The sequence below is a fragment of the Lepidochelys olivacea genome, assembly GCF_965140295.1.
Source record: "Lepidochelys olivacea isolate rLepOli2 genome assembly, chromosome: 7".
Lineage (NCBI taxonomy): Eukaryota > Metazoa > Chordata > Testudines > Cheloniidae > Lepidochelys > Lepidochelys olivacea.
In genome coordinates, this window is record NC_140417.1 from 41,308,877 (window position 1) to 41,326,905 (window position 18,029).

The 18,029-nt window shown below is 38.9% G+C and overlaps 1 protein-coding gene across 2 annotated transcripts in view; it reads right to left on the reverse strand.

Annotated features, from left to right (window-relative positions):
* The window catches only part of IARS1 (isoleucyl-tRNA synthetase 1), a 180,950-nt gene that overhangs the window by 61,312 nt on the left and 101,609 nt on the right, over nt 1-18,029 (reverse strand). For both annotated transcript variants that reach the window (XM_084634253.1, XM_084634252.1), the window contains exons 19-23: nt 15,014-15,161; nt 7,293-7,413; nt 2,876-2,967; nt 2,396-2,473; nt 1,784-1,905 (exon numbers count right to left, since the gene is read on the reverse strand). In XM_084634253.1, coding sequence (XP_084490379.1) covers nt 1,784-1,905; nt 2,396-2,473; nt 2,876-2,967; nt 7,293-7,413; nt 15,014-15,161 — 561 coding nt within the window. The remainder of the gene's footprint in view (nt 1-1,783; nt 1,906-2,395; nt 2,474-2,875; nt 2,968-7,292; nt 7,414-15,013; nt 15,162-18,029) is intronic.

Below are 18,029 nucleotides of genomic sequence, written 5' to 3' on the forward strand. Positions count from 1 at the left end.
ATTCAACTGTTTTTGTAAAAAGTATTAACTTATTGGATTTCCAGGGTATATAAAAATCTGCAACAAGCAATCAGGAGACTGTGCAATTAAACGAAGAACAGGAAATAAGAGCCACAGCTGGAGCTGAGAATTCTGGGAGTCAAGGCAGGACAAGAGGGTTGGATTAACCTCTTGCATCTTGGTGGCTGTCTTGAAGGTTGTCAGAATTTCCCTAAATCACTAATCTGAATAGCACTTAAAGGGAAAATGAAATCACATTTCTGTGGACTCCCAAGAACTCACGGCTATTACCATTAGTTGTATGTATCAATACATTGCTTAAGTGTCATAGAAACAATTCATTCTCTTACGCATATACAGTTTTAAAAGTTTTAAAAGATACAAATTTATGTCCAACCCTGAAAATGACACAGTCAATTTAATCTGACAACCATAATGTTTGCCATATAGCTTTTTTTGTATAAACCTATCATGCTGCTGTGAAAGTACATGCCACACAGCACCATAGCCTACAACTGCTACAAAAAAAAGATGTCTGTTGCGATCTGTGCTACTGTCCTTGGAAAAGCTAGCTCATTACAGATTAACTATCACAATCAAAACTTAATTTAAACATAACACTAAGACAAAAAAGGCACCAACGAAGAAAAATGACTGCCAGATTTTTAGCCACTATAAAACCTCAAGTGTAATTTAGTTTTAAAATAACATCTATCTTTGATTTGATTAGTAGATGGGAACAGGAATGCACATGCGACCCAATACGTTACACAAATTAATTTGCCATGAATAACTGATTTTCCTTCTATTAATCCATATACACCACCAATTCAAGGGCCTTCCTAATGACAACGTATCAGTTTCACATTCTGTGTCATAGAAGAGTACACTTCTAGAATACATAAAACCAGCAGCATTGCTAAATGAATCTCAGTAGATTTCTTGTAACAATACTTTCCACAATTAGTGTATACTGTATGGCCATCAGAAGGAACACAACTAGTAGCTCTCTTGCTTGGTCAGAGACACCAAAAGGCACAATATGCATGAAAAGAAAAACCTAGGTAAGTTTTAAACTCTGATGTCAAATATGGCCAGACATATTCAGCCATGAAAAGGCTCTGGCACAGAGTTTTACGATCCTTTGGGAGTCTTTTGGAGAAGGCAGGCATTGCAGCCTCCAATTAAGCATCCATCTTGAAAAAGATACTGCATGCTGATGAGAAATGGGGAACATTATAGCTCTGTGACCACTCTTCTTTAGCCCCAGCAAGCTGTAGACCCCTACTGCTTCTCAGCATGCAGAGAAATCCAAGTCGGTAGCCAGCCTTTTTGCTGAAGGAGAGAGATTGGATCTAGAAAGAGTGCTAACTCTGCACCTTTCCTCCCAATACTGCCACAGCACCTTATCAATACTGCCCCAGCCAGTCCTGTCAGGTTAACACACCTCAGCAATGGCAAGTGTGTTAAAGACTAAAGGGAAACACTTCCCTAAAGAAAATTGGTGTACAGGAGTAAAATAGTTTCATAAACACTTCAGTTACATATTTTGCCCGCCTAAGGAAAACAGAAGTGTTTAAAACAATAAGCACAACTACAAGATCATTTTCTGGGTGCAAAAGGAATCCTTTGTATCAAAAAATGTGTTCCTTGTATGCTTGTAAATGCCAAAGACTGGTATTTTTGCTTTGTTTAAATATGTGAATAAGGTATGAAGAACTTCTCTCTGTAACTACAGGAAAGAGAACCCTGCCCACTGTCACCAACAGAGGTTGTTTCTTACCTCACTTGAGGAAGCATGAGATAGTGAATGCTATCACTGTTCTTCTCCTGAACTGAGGCCGGATCAATAAGGGTCTTCAGATTCTGATACATCATTTCAGTGATAAAGGGAGTATAAGGTGCCTGCAATATTTTATATATTATTCATGAATGCATTCTCTTACTGAATTGTATCCTCTATATTTTCAACCAATTACCTTCATTATCATCAAAACACAACATTTTTTTGTGTGTTCCTTTTTTCCTATTAATCAGGAATCCTTATGTTACAGGATTATACTGTCCAGCAGACAGCGCTGCAAAAATGGAATATTTACTTTGCGTTTTAACACTACAAAATATAACACTAATTCAAGGAATAGGCCATGATGAACAAATTAAATTGATGCCACCTTTTCACCTTCCGTTTGAGTTTAACCCAGAGAAAACACAATACTATAAAATACAATGATAAAATGCAGTAGCAGTTTCCCCCATTTTCAGGTCTGGTCTTTACTAGTTTTCTGGTCTGTTACTTCTAGGGGCAACTGTAACAATTAGAAGCATGCACCCAGGCTTGCTGGGGAATCAAGTTGAATACGTTAAATAATTAGAGTTGAGTGTAAAACCTTACCATGAGTCTGCACATTGCATACAGAACACTGAACAAGGTTTCCAAGGCCATAATGCAGTCCTCATTCCCATTTTCACCCTATTCAGAGTATCCATGGAGAAAGGAAAAGGATTAGAAAAACCATCTACACTTTTTAAATTATGAACTACATTCTCACACTGTAATACATGATTTTACTCCTTCACCCAATAAATGCTAGCTTTCCAAGATCCACAATTACAGTTCAATCCTATCCAACAAAACAAAAATTATGGGCTACAGTGTATTTTTACTTGCCCTATGAAGAAACAAGGGGCAAGAACATAAATGGAGTAAAAAGGGAAAATCATATTTATTTGCAATTTCAGCTATTCAGCTGAAAGCTACACAGTTTTATATAACACACAAAGGTACTATAAGGATTTTATTAGTTTAATTAATCTATTTAAACTACATTGGGTCTATCTACAGTAAAAAGTTAGCAACAGAAATAGCACCTACCTTTAACCTTCTGCGATTCATTCTGATGTACCAGTTGGTCAGTACATCAACAAACTTAACTAGTCGAGGGACTACAGTGTATAGTCTGTAGGCTAAGAGGAAAAATAATTTCTTACTGTACAAAACACTTGCCTTCTGCATCAAAATTCTTCCCTTAAAGAATCACACAGTAATATAAAGCCTTGACAACTTAACACTCATGACTTTACAGAAGGAAATACCTTCATAAGATTAAAAAAATTGATTAGACACACTAGTATTACTAGAATCTGCACTTAAACTATATCATAAAATTAAAATTACGAACATAATCAATTCTCACGCTTCAGGGCATAAGCATGTCACCAGCTGAAGGTCAGAAATAAATTGCTATAGTCTGGTACTGCACAGAGGTGCATTATGGCCATTTTATGCCTTAATCTGAAGCAAATTGAAAGAGGATAGTGGACAAGATGGACCATTGATCTATTATGGCTTGGCAATTCCTAAATTTGAACATACTGCTAAAAGAAACTGCTGAATACTTAAATTCACCAAAAATTGTGGGAGAAACATGAATGGAGATGCAATTACCCAATTCAGGAACCATTTTAATTTCTATTGCAATGTTTTTTGTATTTAACTTTTTTTCCCCACGACAGTTTCTTGCACAGTTCTTCTAAATAGAGCAGACGAAAGGCTGTAAAGTCATTCATGCAAATAGATTTTATTTTATCTCATGAATAATATTAACAGAATAAAAAGCTAGGCATAGCCATTTTCTTATGTTCTGTGTAATTCAAATGCATGAAGAACTGCTAACACAAATAAGAGGTTCTCACAAACTTCAAAGTCCAACCAGAGGGAAACATGACTTTAAATGCTCAAACATTTTTAGTTTACAAAAAATTGTTTTCTAGAAAGATTAGATAAACTAGTCCTTATAAACAAAAGTTACTAACTTGCAGGCAGCTTGGTTAAAAATAAGGAGCTGCTATTAATACCATGGTCTTTTGCTTCTGCCATTTATTTTATTAATCAAACAGCTATTGAATTATACACCTTTCCTTTGAGAGTTCCACAGCACACTTTTTACAACTGCATTTTGCAAGCTAGAAAAATCTTGTAAAAGACAGAGCACTAGATATTTCAACCTAAAAAGGAAATTTTCTGGAGTTATGTGTCAAGTAAAACAAAGAAACTATTTATGGGGTTTTATGTTCTGATAGAGATCCCATTACTAACGCTGCTTGAAAAGTAACTATGATGCACAACAAGAAAAGCTTGCCAACATACTTGTGTATTTTACAGTGAGATATTTGTTTGTTTTGAAACTACGTTTCATTCACCTTTAGTAGTCTAGAATCTCCAGTTATAACCTGTGCCATGATATTATACTTTGAGCTGACAGAAGGGAAAAAAAGAAAGACACTAAGTCAGTGGTTCCCAAACTGTGGGACATACTCCCCTAGGGGGTACAGAGAAACATTCAGGGAGTGGAGGGGTGCACAGCAGAGCCAAGGCCAGCCCCCACAGGGGGCAGGGAGGGAGCGCCACCCAGCCCTGCTCCGACCCCAGCTCCACTCTGCCCCGTGCTCTGCCCCCAGCCCAGCTCCAGCCCCACTCCACCCCCAGCTCAGCTCTACCCTCATTCTCTCTCCACCCCAAGGCCAGCTCTGCCTCTAGCCCCAACTCCTTCCCCATCCCCAGTTCTGTCCCCAGCTCTACTTTCAGCCCAACTCCTCTGCTGAGAAAGCCTTGACTGTGCAGTAATGGAGGGGAGACACAACAGATTCCATAAGGGGGTGGGGGGCAGGAGAAGTTTGGACACCACTGCACTAAGTCAATCTCTTAAGCTTAACCACCGTGAGAAACGCTGATTTGTAATTTATCCTCTTGTATATTGCACACAGGCACTATTCAAGCACCAAATGCACTATGGTAAAAATCACTGTTTCTAGATAGGGAATTTCACTTCCCTAAAACCATGAAGAATTACTTACTAAATTTCCAACTTCCAGTTCAATTTTTCTTTCATCCTTAAATGACTTTATCAACTGTCACAGTCTAGATATTTAATATTTTATTCACTGAAGTACTAAGTGCTCAAATGAAAAAGAATATGAAAATTTGACCCAAGATTGCCAGTTTTAAAACCTTATGACTTAATAGGAGAAATAAATGATGCTAAGGTCTACCTGCTAACATTTTATTTTGGTGGCTACAATTTAATGTTAATAAGTGGAAGCCAGCTCTAGCAAAGAGGACCTGTTTAAACTTCCCCCACAGAACTAACAACTTAAGGTTTGTTTGGTGCTGGTTGTTTTTTTTTTTCCCCAAGTAGTGGCCATTCATGTCCATTTTTCCAGTTCTACACCTCTAATGAGCAGAGATAGAAAGGAAAAAAAAAATCTATGCTTAAAGAAAGAGCTTAGATTGTGACACAATTCAAAAAATCCAGTAAATAAATACAAAACCAATTCTCTCTCTACTGTATTTCAAATAAGCTCATGCTAATTACTTATTTTCTGTAATATCTACTTATACCAGATTGGAAAAGTCTTCAGCAATTCTCTGGGTGCTTTTGTAGGAGAAACAGAGAGAACCCAATGAAATATTACTTTCTACAATATAGGGATTAGGCATTAGGAGCTGAGCTATGGAAGCAGCATTTGAAATTGTGCTCTTTGATGGGTAAATTCTTTTTATTATTTGCTTTGTAGTTTTTTTAAGTCATCAGACACAAGCATCAGTGCTGGTCCATGACATTTATGTTCTTGTCAACAGCAGTGCCGTACTGTTGTGGCTTGCCAGGCTATATCTGAATACCAGCAAATTCACATTTCAGATTTTAAAAACCAACCTATTTTTAGCCACTGACTCATTGCTTGCTTGCTAGCTACAGTAAATTAAAATAATGGAGCATGAACTACAGGGCAGTTGTATGCCCAGTAAGTCCAACTAAACAGTAAAACAATTAAGTATGCATTGATTGTACATTTGTAACAGACTCTATTAACTATGCTTCAACCAAAAATGTTTCAGCTAGCTATTAAATGCATACTACTACATATTAAATGCACCCACTTATGAGGTCTCTGTGTAAATGGTAGAGGGAGCGAATAAACAATTCAACCCATTAGTAGGTTGAAAGGCTCAGACGAGGTAACCTTGATTATCCCCCAAACTCCTCTGGACTGTGACACTGATGGAAGATCAAGGGTATTGTGTGGAGTCCACTGGTCACTGGCCCTCCTTCTAGGTTGTTAACTGGTCAAAGCGTGGAAAGGCACTGTAAAGTGCTCCCTGTTAGAAAGGTCAATGAAGGAGAGAACCACAGGCACTCCCTGTAGGAGGATTAAGGAAATAGTGTGTTGAAAGCCTTTAACAGGGAAATTGTGGAAGGGACACTTCCACCAAATCAATGTGTTAAGAGTACAGGAGACTAAATTAAATAATGATACAAAGAAACAGTCAAATGAGTATGTTTCAAAGGATCTGTCAGGGCTAATTCCCTGCTCTGGCACTTCAAGTGCAGAAGGTGGGGGCCAGCAAGGATTCTAAAAATTAATACTGGCCACTCCAGGCTTGTATTAAACTCCCAAGGTTACAGCTTTTCTCTGACCTTGGATTGGTAGATGCTGCCACCACCCAAGTGCAGAACCCCTTTGAGAGCTCAGGAAGGCGCACTTGGGAATTCCTTCCTGTGGGGTACCCTCAAACCGTTTCACCCTGCCTACAGGGAAGAGCCGAGAAAGCAAACAAAGGAAATCAGCTGTTGCCACCAGCTAATTAGACAACGTGTGCACAAACCTCTTAGGACACAAAAATCCAATTCTGTTCTTAAAAAAAGGTAAATTTTATTAAAAAACAGAAGGAAGAAAATACACCTGGGAACGTATGCTACTGCTAGATTTTCAAAGAGCAACTACAAGGATTAAGCAACAAGAATAGTTTCCTGAGGTCCAGCTTAAAGGTTACAAGCAATAGGGTTTGCTAATTGCCCTAATTCTCTGAACGGTTCTATCGCACCAAGTAAACTCAATAAGCCTATATTACTGAGCCCAGAGTTATGACGGGTGAGGACAACAGCACTGTGAAATGAATGTGAGTACTTCAAAAACCATGGTCATCTTACAGACTTCATTGTGGGAGAAGTTACTCTAGGCTGAAGGCCACTGTGTCGCCAGAACTAAGTTCTTATAACAGCAAGAATGGTATGTACATCAATTAAATTAATATTCTATAGCTGCCCCTTTCCCTGTGTTACTGTTTTAAGATTTTTTTGCCCCTTTCTTTCATGCAGTCTGATCTGAAATCTGAAAATCCCTGGATAAATGCATCCTTTGTGCAAGCCCATCCCTAGTCACCAGTCAGTGACAATTATTCAAATGAAGTCTTTTTCTGAACTGAAACAAAAAGCAAAAGATACACATACCTGCCATTTCAGCCTTGAAGAACTGAATGAGTGACTGGGTGAAGGAAAGAATCCATTTATCCATGATGTTGTTGCTCTCCTTCATCGTGTTCTCATTGTACAGGAATTCCTTTACATCTTCCTATAAACATCATTGGAAAAATGAATAGTAGTAGAGCATGTCAACTCTTGAACACATTAAATCCTATAAAATAATACCTCTCTCATCATCAGTAGATCTCAAAGTGTTTCACAATCTTTTAATGTGTTTATCTCAAAACACCCCTGTGAGTTAGGTCACGGCCATTTTAACCCCATTTTACAGATGGGGAACGGAGACCCAGAGACTAAGCATCTTGCCCAAGATCACAGTCTGTGGTGAAGCAGGGCACTGAATCCAAGTCTCCCATGTCCTGAACAAGTGCCCTAATGACTGGAGCACCCTTCCTCTTAAAAGCCCATTTGTTATTCATTGACAAGAGCCTCCTATCCACGCTCTCCATTACATTGGTTAGTAAGAGTATTCGCTGTCAGATACAGATATTTGTTCTTGAGACACATTAACAGAAAAAGCCAAGATAAATTGATTTGCACTGATCCTGTTTCATTACACAACAATGTAAACTACAAAAGGGACCAGTTTTCTGTATTTATTAACACACAGAAATAGTAGTACAGTACACAAGGAAATTCAATAATCCCACGTTTTACACCTTTTGTATGTAGTCTCATCACAATTTATGAACACAGGCTAATGATACTGATTTTATGTCCCTTTCATCCATCTGGATTCCAAAGCATTTAAAGAACTTTACTGACTCTGAGGCGTGTGTGTGTGAGAAAATATAGGTAAGTGAACATTAGATAGATAGACAAACATAGGACATGTATATAAATAACTATAATTTTCAAATGCAGCAATTGTTCAATAGCACATGGCACCGCAAAAGAATTGTTACAAGTAGGTGGAAAAAATAGCAAACTCAACTGGAACTGCTGGAGGAATTTTAGGCAGGCATCATGTCATTACTGTACATATTTAGCATTTCATGAGAGGCAGCACTGTTCACTGCCCCTTAACATTGGATTGTAATGTAGTATACACTGCAAAAGAGAAGGTGGGAAAAGGCTAGAAGTATATGTGCTAAATTGGTAATCTACCCATTCACTTTGCTCTTCCAGAGAGGGAGGGAGGGAGGGAGAATACCACATTGACTTCTAACTAAGCAGCTTTTAAACAGTGATCAGTGGAGATCCCTACTGAATCTCCTATACCACTCCCTACAGGTTTTCCCTAAAGGCCTGCTATCCCTGTAGTGAGGATTTTTATTCTTGAAAAATCTAATAAAATAAATAAATTAAATAAATAAATTTAAAAAAAATCACAGTTTGAGAGGGGCTAGGTCTGAAGACAAGGAAAAAATAGACAAGAATGTGTTGCACTAATTTGCAGACATATCTATCCAACCATAGAATTACCAGGAGACATGGTAAGACGTGTTGTTATGTGACCTTTAAACAAGTGCATCTTGTTTAGAAAATATGTTTTGAAATAGGAAGTCTTCTGTTCTTTGTTGAAAGTAATTATAGTAGGCTTCCTAATCATAAGAACTTTTCTTTCCAAATGCCACTGAAATACCTTTCTTCTATATAGGAGGTTTGCCTTTGTCACAAGGTTTCTTGAAATGGTATAGTAACAAAATAGTATCTCATGTACAGCATCTTCCATCCAAAAAGATCCGAAACTGCTTTGCAAACTTAAAACAACTATCTACAGGAAACGCACGGATCAACATACCTACCTTCACAGATCCAGTTATCACCCCAAACACACCACAAAATCTCACCTACAGCCAGGCACTCAGATACTATAGAATATACTCTGCGGAGAAAGTCCGGGATGTACACCTTAACATGCTTAAAAGCAAGGACACTTCACCAGCGAAGCAGATTGCATCATGGAATGGGCCTCACAAATAGTCCAAAAGAACCTACTTCAATACAGAAATAAAAACCCCACCACTATAAGCTGTTACCTACCATCCCACACCAAAACCCATACTGGAGATCATCAAACAATTAAACCCATACTTGATAGGAAGCACACCCTGAAAGAAATCTTTCCTGAACGCTCTCTTCTGGCCTTTAAACAACCCCCTCAGCCTCATCACCAAAAGCAAGCTCCCCACAGACCAAGACGCACCAACTCAAAGCAACACCAGACCCTGGCAGAAAAACAGATGCAAAACCTGCAGGCATCTCTCCACTGCTGATGATCAACACACCTTTCAAGATCCTGGGATCCTACACATGCTTATCACTACACGTGGTGCACTGGACGAGGTACACTAAATGCCCCAATAATAACTATGCAGGTGAAACCAGACAATCACTATGCTCTCGAATGAACTCTCACAGAAAAATAAGACAAAAACACCATTTCACCTGTGGGTGAACACTTTTCACTTTATGTCTGACCTCTCAGTCCTCATCCTCAAAGAAAACCTGCACTACACTTCACAAGACAAGCCTAGGAGCTTAATTTCATAATTTTGCTAGACACTAAAAACCATGAACTGAATAGAGTCACTGGATGTATGGCTTATTACAACTATCTGTAACCCACTTACTCCCAGCTTTTCCTCCCCTCCTTTTTCCCCCTATGACTGCTATGGTTTTAATGGGCCACTATCCCTTGAAATATGTGTTAACTACTTACACTAAATCTGTTCAACCTTGTATTCAGAATGTCACAGCTGAATACATTTCTCAGACGTGAAGAAGAGTTCTGTGTAAGCACAAAGGCTTGTCTCTCACTAACAGAGGCTGGTTCAATAAAAGATATTACCTCACCCACCTTTTCTCTCTTGCAAATTTAAAGCAATATTGTGTGGCCATAGTCTCAACCTATATCATATCAAGGCTGTTAAAGGCTGGAAAGCAGAAGCCATTAGAATTTAAGTCAGTACACCACATCTGGCCATAGCCCTCTCTACAATGAAATTAAAAACCCATGGCTGGCCTGTCCCAGCTGACACAGGCTAAGGGGCTGATTAATTGCAGTGTAAAAGTTCGGGCTTGGGACCCCAGAGCCCAGGCTCCATCCTGAGTCCAAACATCTATGCTACAATTAAACAGCCCCTTCGTCCGAGCCCCACAAGCCTGAGTCAATTGGTGCAGGCCAGCCGTGGGTATCTAATTGTAGTGTAGGCATACCCTCAGTTGAGGAGCTCATCTTTGAACTGGGCTTCCACTGATTGCCCCGACAAGTGAAACTGTATATAAATCTCTTTGTCCACTATTCATTCAACCACCCCTGTGGTGCAAAATGGCAGCTGCTAAATGGTGCACAACAAGATTACACAACAACTCAGGGTGGGGAAGCAAACAATAGTTTACCCAACTGTAACTGCAATGGCAATTTTAGGAGGCAGAATGTAATTCCCAGATTTCAGCCAGGACACTGGAATTAGCTATTTCTCTCTTACAGGAAGTATAATGAAATTAACAAACAGCCAGAGCCTCTGTATCAGGTCTCACCCAAAAAATAACATCTTTGGCAGCATATTATCTTCTAATTCTATGCTGACACATTGTTTCATTACTGATTCATAAAGAAAATTTACATTTGCTGAATCAAAAAATTATTTGCTGAAGGATCCAGGTTTTCCACATACGTCTCCTATCCCCAACTCTGTTGATCTTGCAAAATCTAACGGGATGACAGCAGAAAATGGCTGGCTGCAAAGCTCATTTCAGCTAATTCCATGGTCACAGGTGAAAAAAAATGGAATTTTTTAGGTAACATGAGAAATTTCTTATGAAGGCTGAGAGGATCCTCAGAAAAGGCTCGTTAATTATAAGGTAGTTACCAAACTTTCCTTGAAAAGATTATTACTAAAAAGACAAAACAATTTGCACAACTATTTATTGAAGTCTGTTGCCATTATCACTTTAAATGGCAGCCTTCCAAAGTGAATCATAGAATATCAGGATTGGAAGGGACCTCAGAAGATCATCTAGTCCAACCCCCTGCTCAAAGCAGGACCAATCCCCAATTTTTGCCCCAGATCCCTAAATGGCCCTCTCAAGGATTGAACTCACAACCCTGGGTTTAGCAGGCCAATGCTCAAACCACTGAGCTATCCCTCCCCCCATTTAAGTGATTAAATGGCTACCATAATTTCAAGAGTACTACAAGGTCTGAACTTTTCACTTAGTTTTTGCTTAGTTTCCAGCCTATTTGAAATGTCTGCACTAATAAGTGGTAACCTGTTATAGGATGACTTTGTTGAAAGGAAGAAATTGCTTTCAAAGGATCCCACTCTCCACAAGCATAAAAATTTCAACATCTGACAAAATAATAGTGTTGCTGAGGAAAGATATTTTGATCTTTTTTGTGGATTAATGGGAAGTGTTCAACACACATATCACTTACTCCAGTGTCTTTCATTAGCTCTTGACATTTACAGGTTACATTCAAAGACCTATTGCAGATAGTAACTATTTTACAAAGATGCAATATTGGTTATATATGATGCTGTCCTCTTGCTATTGCTAAGGTGATTCATAGAATCATAGGACTGGAAGGGATCTCGAGAGGTTATTTAGTCCAGTCCCCCACACTTATGGCAGGACTAAGTATTATCTAGACCATCCCTGATAGGTCTTTGTCTAACCTGCTCTTAAAAAAAAAAATCTCCATTGACAGAGATTCCACAACCTCCGTAGGCTATTTATTCCAGCGTTTAACCACCCGGACAGTTAGGAATTTGTTCCTAATGTATAACCTAAATTGTCCTTATTGCAATCTAAACCCATTGCTTCTTGTCCTATCCTTGGAGATTCAGGAGAACAATTTTTCTCTCTCCTCCTTGTAACAACCTTTTATGTACATGAATATCTAGTATCAAGTATTCTTGACTACCAACATTTTTATGCAAATCTACAGCGAGTGCCGCTATCTTAGGTGGCTCTTTATTCAGTATTACTGATTTACTGTACACTGGGCTAGATTGACCTTTGGTCTGACCCAGTATGAGAATTCTTACAGTAGTCTAATCCTAAACCTAATTACTCACTGTAATTTCTTTTTATTATTTATTAGTGACTTCATTGATGTTTTTGGTACGTATGCTATCAAGAGTGCTTTTGAAGCTCTGAGAAATTATCACTTCTAACTGAAGTCAAAGGTCAGCAAGATGAGAGAGTCAAAGCTTCAAACCCTCCCTTCCTATCACCTAGTTGTGAGCTGTCAAGGTTCCTTCTCCACTCTGAACGCTAGGGTACAGATGTGGGGACCTGCATGAAAAACCTCCTAAGCTTATCTTTACCAGCTTAGGTCAAAACTTCTCCAAGGTACAAAATATTCCACCCTTTGTCCTTGGATTGGCCGCTACCACCACCAAACTAATACTGGTTACTGGGGAAGAGCTGTTTGGAAACGTCTTTCCCCCCAAAATACTTCCCAAAACCTTGCACCCCACTTCCTGGACAAGGTTTGGTAAAAAGCCTCACCAATTTGCCTGGGTGACTACAGACCCAGACCCTTGGATCTTCAGAACAATGAACAATCCTCCCAACACTTGCACCCCCCCTTTCCTGGGAAATGTTGGATAAAAAGCCTCACCAATTTGCATAGGTGACCACAGACCCAAACCCTTGGATCTGAGAACAATGAAAAAGCATTCAGTTTTCTATAAAGAAGACTTTTAATAGAAATAGAAGTAAAGAAATCACCTCTGTAAAATCAGGATGGTAGATACCTTACAGGGTAATTAGATTCAAAACACAGAGAACCCCTCTAGGAAAAACCTTAAGTTACAAAAAAGATACACAGACAGAAATAGTTATTCTATTCAGCACAATTCTTTTCTCAGCCATTTAAAGAAATCATAATCTAACGCATACCTAGCTAGATTACTTACTAAAAGTTCTAAGACTCCATTCCTGGTCTATCCCCGGCAGAAACAGCATATAGACAGAGACCCTTTGTTTCTCTCCCTCCTCCCAGCTTTTGAAAGTATCTTGTCTCCTCATTGGTCATTTTGGTCAGGTGCCAGCGAGGTTACCTTTAGCTTCTTAACCCTGTACAGGTGAGAGGAGTTTTCCCCTGGCCAGGAGGGATTTCAAAGGGGTTTACCCTTCCCTTTATATTTATGACATGAGCTATGAAGCAAAACAGGCCCAGGCTTGCAAGAAGACGAGGATGGATTTGTGGCAGTTGCTACCTTTAAACTAGAAAACAGATTATGCAATTCGTGACAGATTTACAGGCTAGGTACGAGAACAAGGGTGCAAGACTGGGTAATGGCTGCATCCCCTGGAGCAGATTATGAGTTTAAAGAAATGGATGTGTGCCACATGATATGAACTCTCAAGACAGGGAAATGAAACGATGATTTGAACACATTGAAGCTCTATGGTGCTATTTCCAACATTGTTCAAATTCTTCAAAGTAAGTCTGACACCAAACCAACTCCTGATCCCAGAGTCCAACAGAAGCACGAGGATAATCTGGTGTACAGGTGTGTTAGATTTACAGAAATAAAGAGCAACTAAATCAGTGGGAACTAACTTTCGCTTTTAGATGAAGTTCCAGTTCACAACACAGAGCTGCTCCCATCTCTCACATGAAAATACAACGCTCCAAAAAGATTTTTGAACAAGAATGTTCAAAACTAAATTTAACAGAATGCTAGGATAAGCCAATTTTATTTTAAAACAAAGTTCTGGTTTTGGTGTAGCTTGAGCCAGTTCCTTACAAGGCAAGAAACAGAAGAAAAGTTAGCCGAAGGAAAAAAAGAAATCTGCTCTGAAAGGACCAACAGTCCTAATGGAACTTTTTTCGCAAGTGTTAACTCTGGTGTCCTCGGTAGTTAGTGTTTGGTTGGTGAACTTACTTCTCATTGAAATGTGACGCTAGCAGCACTGATCTGATTTGAAGCCAGGCTTAAAACGAGCATGTACTGCACAAGGTTTACTCCACAGCTCAATTTTTCTATTCCAGTTCCAACACTATAACCTTGCTATAGCATAAAGTTCATTTCAAAACCAACAAGTAAAAGCACCTTTGTACTGTAAGAAATGTTTATACCTTGAAAAGGAATTATATTTGTAAGAGCAAGAAAGCTAACATACTACAGGTGTCGGTAAATTTCCACTTCCTGTTATTTCTATAACATCATAAACCTACAGAGTGTTTTACAGACAACTAAAAATGATCTTTACAATGTAATTTATAACAGGGATGTAGCCAAGCCTCGAGGAGTGAGACGAATAGGACTAAAGAGCTACAACAGTAAGTTAACTGTGGCTGCTGATGCATGCAACTTGAGAGTTAACCTCATTTTTTATCCTTATCCTTCCCCTGTACCTTCTGTTTTCCTTGATGTACACATATATGCACTTATTACGGCTTAGAAGGGAAGATTAGCATTTGTAGCATTTGAGGCCTGATCAAAAAAAGTTGAAGTCAATGTAAATGACTCGTATAGACTTCAGTGGACTTTGGATCATGCTCCTGGAGCACAGGATGGAAGCATGGTGGTCAGGATCAGAGAACTATACTCCAGGCTTAAGGAGCTCAGCAAGAGAAGGTACTGAGAACAAAAGGAGACTAAGGAGGTGAGGTTAGCTTTGTGGCAAGAGGGTATGTTATTAACATAACATAAAATCCACCAAGAAATAGTGCCAGGTGTACAAACTAGCCTTTGCCTTTTCAGTGTCTCAAAACTTCATACCTTATGTTGTAGGATCACAATATTTTGAATGAGAAAGCGATACGCATTGTACCAGGGCAGAAATACATCCTTCAGCACATCTCTTACTCCTTCCTCCTTAAACCGCAAGTTTTCTGCTCTTACCACAGGAGAATTGATGAGGTACAGCCTGCAGAGAAACAGTGCAATAGGATCAACTAGGAAGAAGTTTAATGGCATTTCCCCTATGGTCTCTATTACTCATATTAGAAAGCTTGTCATTTTAACTAAAAAAATTACATACTCTAAAAGCTCACCTGCAAATACTCATCAAACTTTACAAACCATAGCAAATTCCAAACATTGTGCCACAGTGATAGAAAAACACTAAAGGGGATGGATTCACAGGAAAAAAAAAAATCTATAAAAAGACAAAATCGTAAGTAGGTACAGCATGTTGAAGATATGAAGGTTTGTACCCCAGTCATAGTCTTGTTCCAGCTAGAATACTACCAGCATTGACATGCTGGAACTCAGAAAGAAAATAGTCAGGGTTACGAACCAAATATGGATCAGAATACTAATATATCCTCTCCTCAAAGTCCATAAGGGAGAAGTGCTCTTGCTGTTGTGACTTATTCAAAAGCTGTCCTGATGCTGAGGAGTGATCCAATAAGCTCAGCAGGAAGGAAGACCTCTCCTTTTTCAGAATCTCTCCTGCCTGTGCACCTGGAACCAAGAAGGCTGGCTGCCTTGAGACCAGAGTCAATTGCTGGATCCTTCAGAAAGTGTCTCTTGACTTGTCTAGGTTTCAAGAATCCATGTTAAGACAAGGCTCTTCTCTGGCACAATCTGAAAGTTTTACGTCCTTTAGCAATGGATACTACTTAGATGGACTGTTCATTTTTAGGGCTTCCTCTAACAGCATGGGACCCAAAGGATCCCAAGTTCAGTGCCAAGGAAGGTTTCAAATTTGATCTACTTGGTCCAGGAAACACTGTCTCAGATCAGTTTCTCCTGAACCAACAGGTCTCCCATAATTAGAAAGACAACCCTACTGCCCCAATCTCCTTTCTGGATCTTGGGAGAGATGACTTCACAAACAGCATATCTCCTGGAGGAGCGCCCTTCCCAAAAGCACTGAAAACCATTAACCACACAAATATCCAACTGATGTTTTGGAAGGGAAACTGATCCCTGCCTTTTTTTCTGCCTCCACCACAATAACAAGGCCCCTGGTATATCTTAATCAGATAACAAAGGTGGCGGGGGGGGGGGGATTTTAAATAACTTGCCCTGTACTAATCCTATAACTAAATTAAAAGGTTTGATACAAAAAACTAACTTTCCCACACAAGAAGGAGAGGGAGTAAGGTACCATGACCGCGCTTTCTGGTGGTTAGAAAGGAATGGAGACATGGTGGAAACCAGGTATTTACAACCTAATTGAACAGAATATTGGTCTTGAGGGATGTTCTGCACATGCCTGCTAAATGCCAGTACTGCACAAAAAGATTCAGAGCCCACATGAGCAGGCTCACAACTCCTACAATTTCAGAGTGGTAGCCATGTTAGTCTGTATCAGCAAAAACAACGAGAAGTCCTTGTAGCACCTTAGAGACTAGCAAATTTATTTGGGCATAAGCTTTCGTGGGCTAAAACCCACTTCATCGGATGCATAGAGTGGAAAATACAGTAGAGAGGTATAAATACATAACAAATGGAAAGGCAACTCCCATATTTTCATATGCTGTGTATTTATACCTCTCTACTATGTTTTCCACTCCATGCATCCGATGAAGTGGGTTTTAGCCCATGAAAACTTATGCCCAAATAAATTTGTTAGTCTCTAAGGTGCCACAAGGACTCCTCAATGTTTTAACTCCTATAGTATGGCTCAAGAGATGCAATGTCATTAAGGAGAATATAACTGATGGGAAAATATCTTCCCACTATTTGCTCAGCTCTGCCGGTCAGAATAGACAACTTTAAGAGCTGCCAGCTCAGATTTTCCCATACTGCATGAAGAGCAAATAGGAGTGTTTAACATTGGCTTAGACAAGGGATTTTCCCTTCCTGCCTTATTCCCCCCTTATCTCATCTTCAGGACAGGATAGTGGATGCTTGTTTTTGTAGTACCCATTTGCATAGCCACAGGAAGTCAAATTGAGCCACTATTCCTCTTAACCAGTTACCCCACTAGAGCCAACAATACAGAACTTAAGGTGTCCCTACTGAAGAAAACAAGTCAACTTCTTCCACCAGACGCTCAGTGTGAAAACATTTTTTTTTTTAAAGTACCAAATAAAAACACTGGTACCTAGAATAATGCATAATGTCTCTGCTATTCTTCTACAAGAAAGCAGTGAAATCTGAATTAATTTAGAATAAGATTTAAAGTCTGTAGCCTGTAAATCTGCTGCAAAGAGGAGAAGAGTGGTTCACACAAATTTTTTTTGGAGGTAATATTGAGAATAATATTCACTTACTTTTTTTAAGTGTATCATAATATGTATCCACTTCAGTTTGCAAAAAGTTTATCTTTTAAAATCTTACATCTGCACTGCCCTAAGCTAATATTTTAAACTACAAAGACAGCTTGGTTTCTACTAGCTTATGTATAACAGAGACTACTGTAGGTCAGAACTAGTGTCTCACTCAGCTAACTTAACCTGTACAATTACTTAAAATAAAGATGTACTTAGTACTTCATTCAACTTGCCAAAAATATTTTCTTTTTAAGATTTCAACATTTTCAGTAACAGATTTATTTCAGAATTCAATTTGTCATGTTTTATAAACTTTTTAGAACACAATTTTCTAAACTAATGAATCTATACAGAGATTTCCTTTAGGGCACTTGAAAACCCTAACTTGGGCTGACAGAATACATTCAAAAATACTGGACCATGAATTCTTCTTGAAAGACCTTCTCACATCAACATAATACATACAATACAGCTGTTAGGGCAAACAGATGGTAAAGCATGAATGTCAGCAGTACAGGAATGGGTACTACTTTGAATTTAACATTCAACTCTAAAAGCTGGATTTCAAT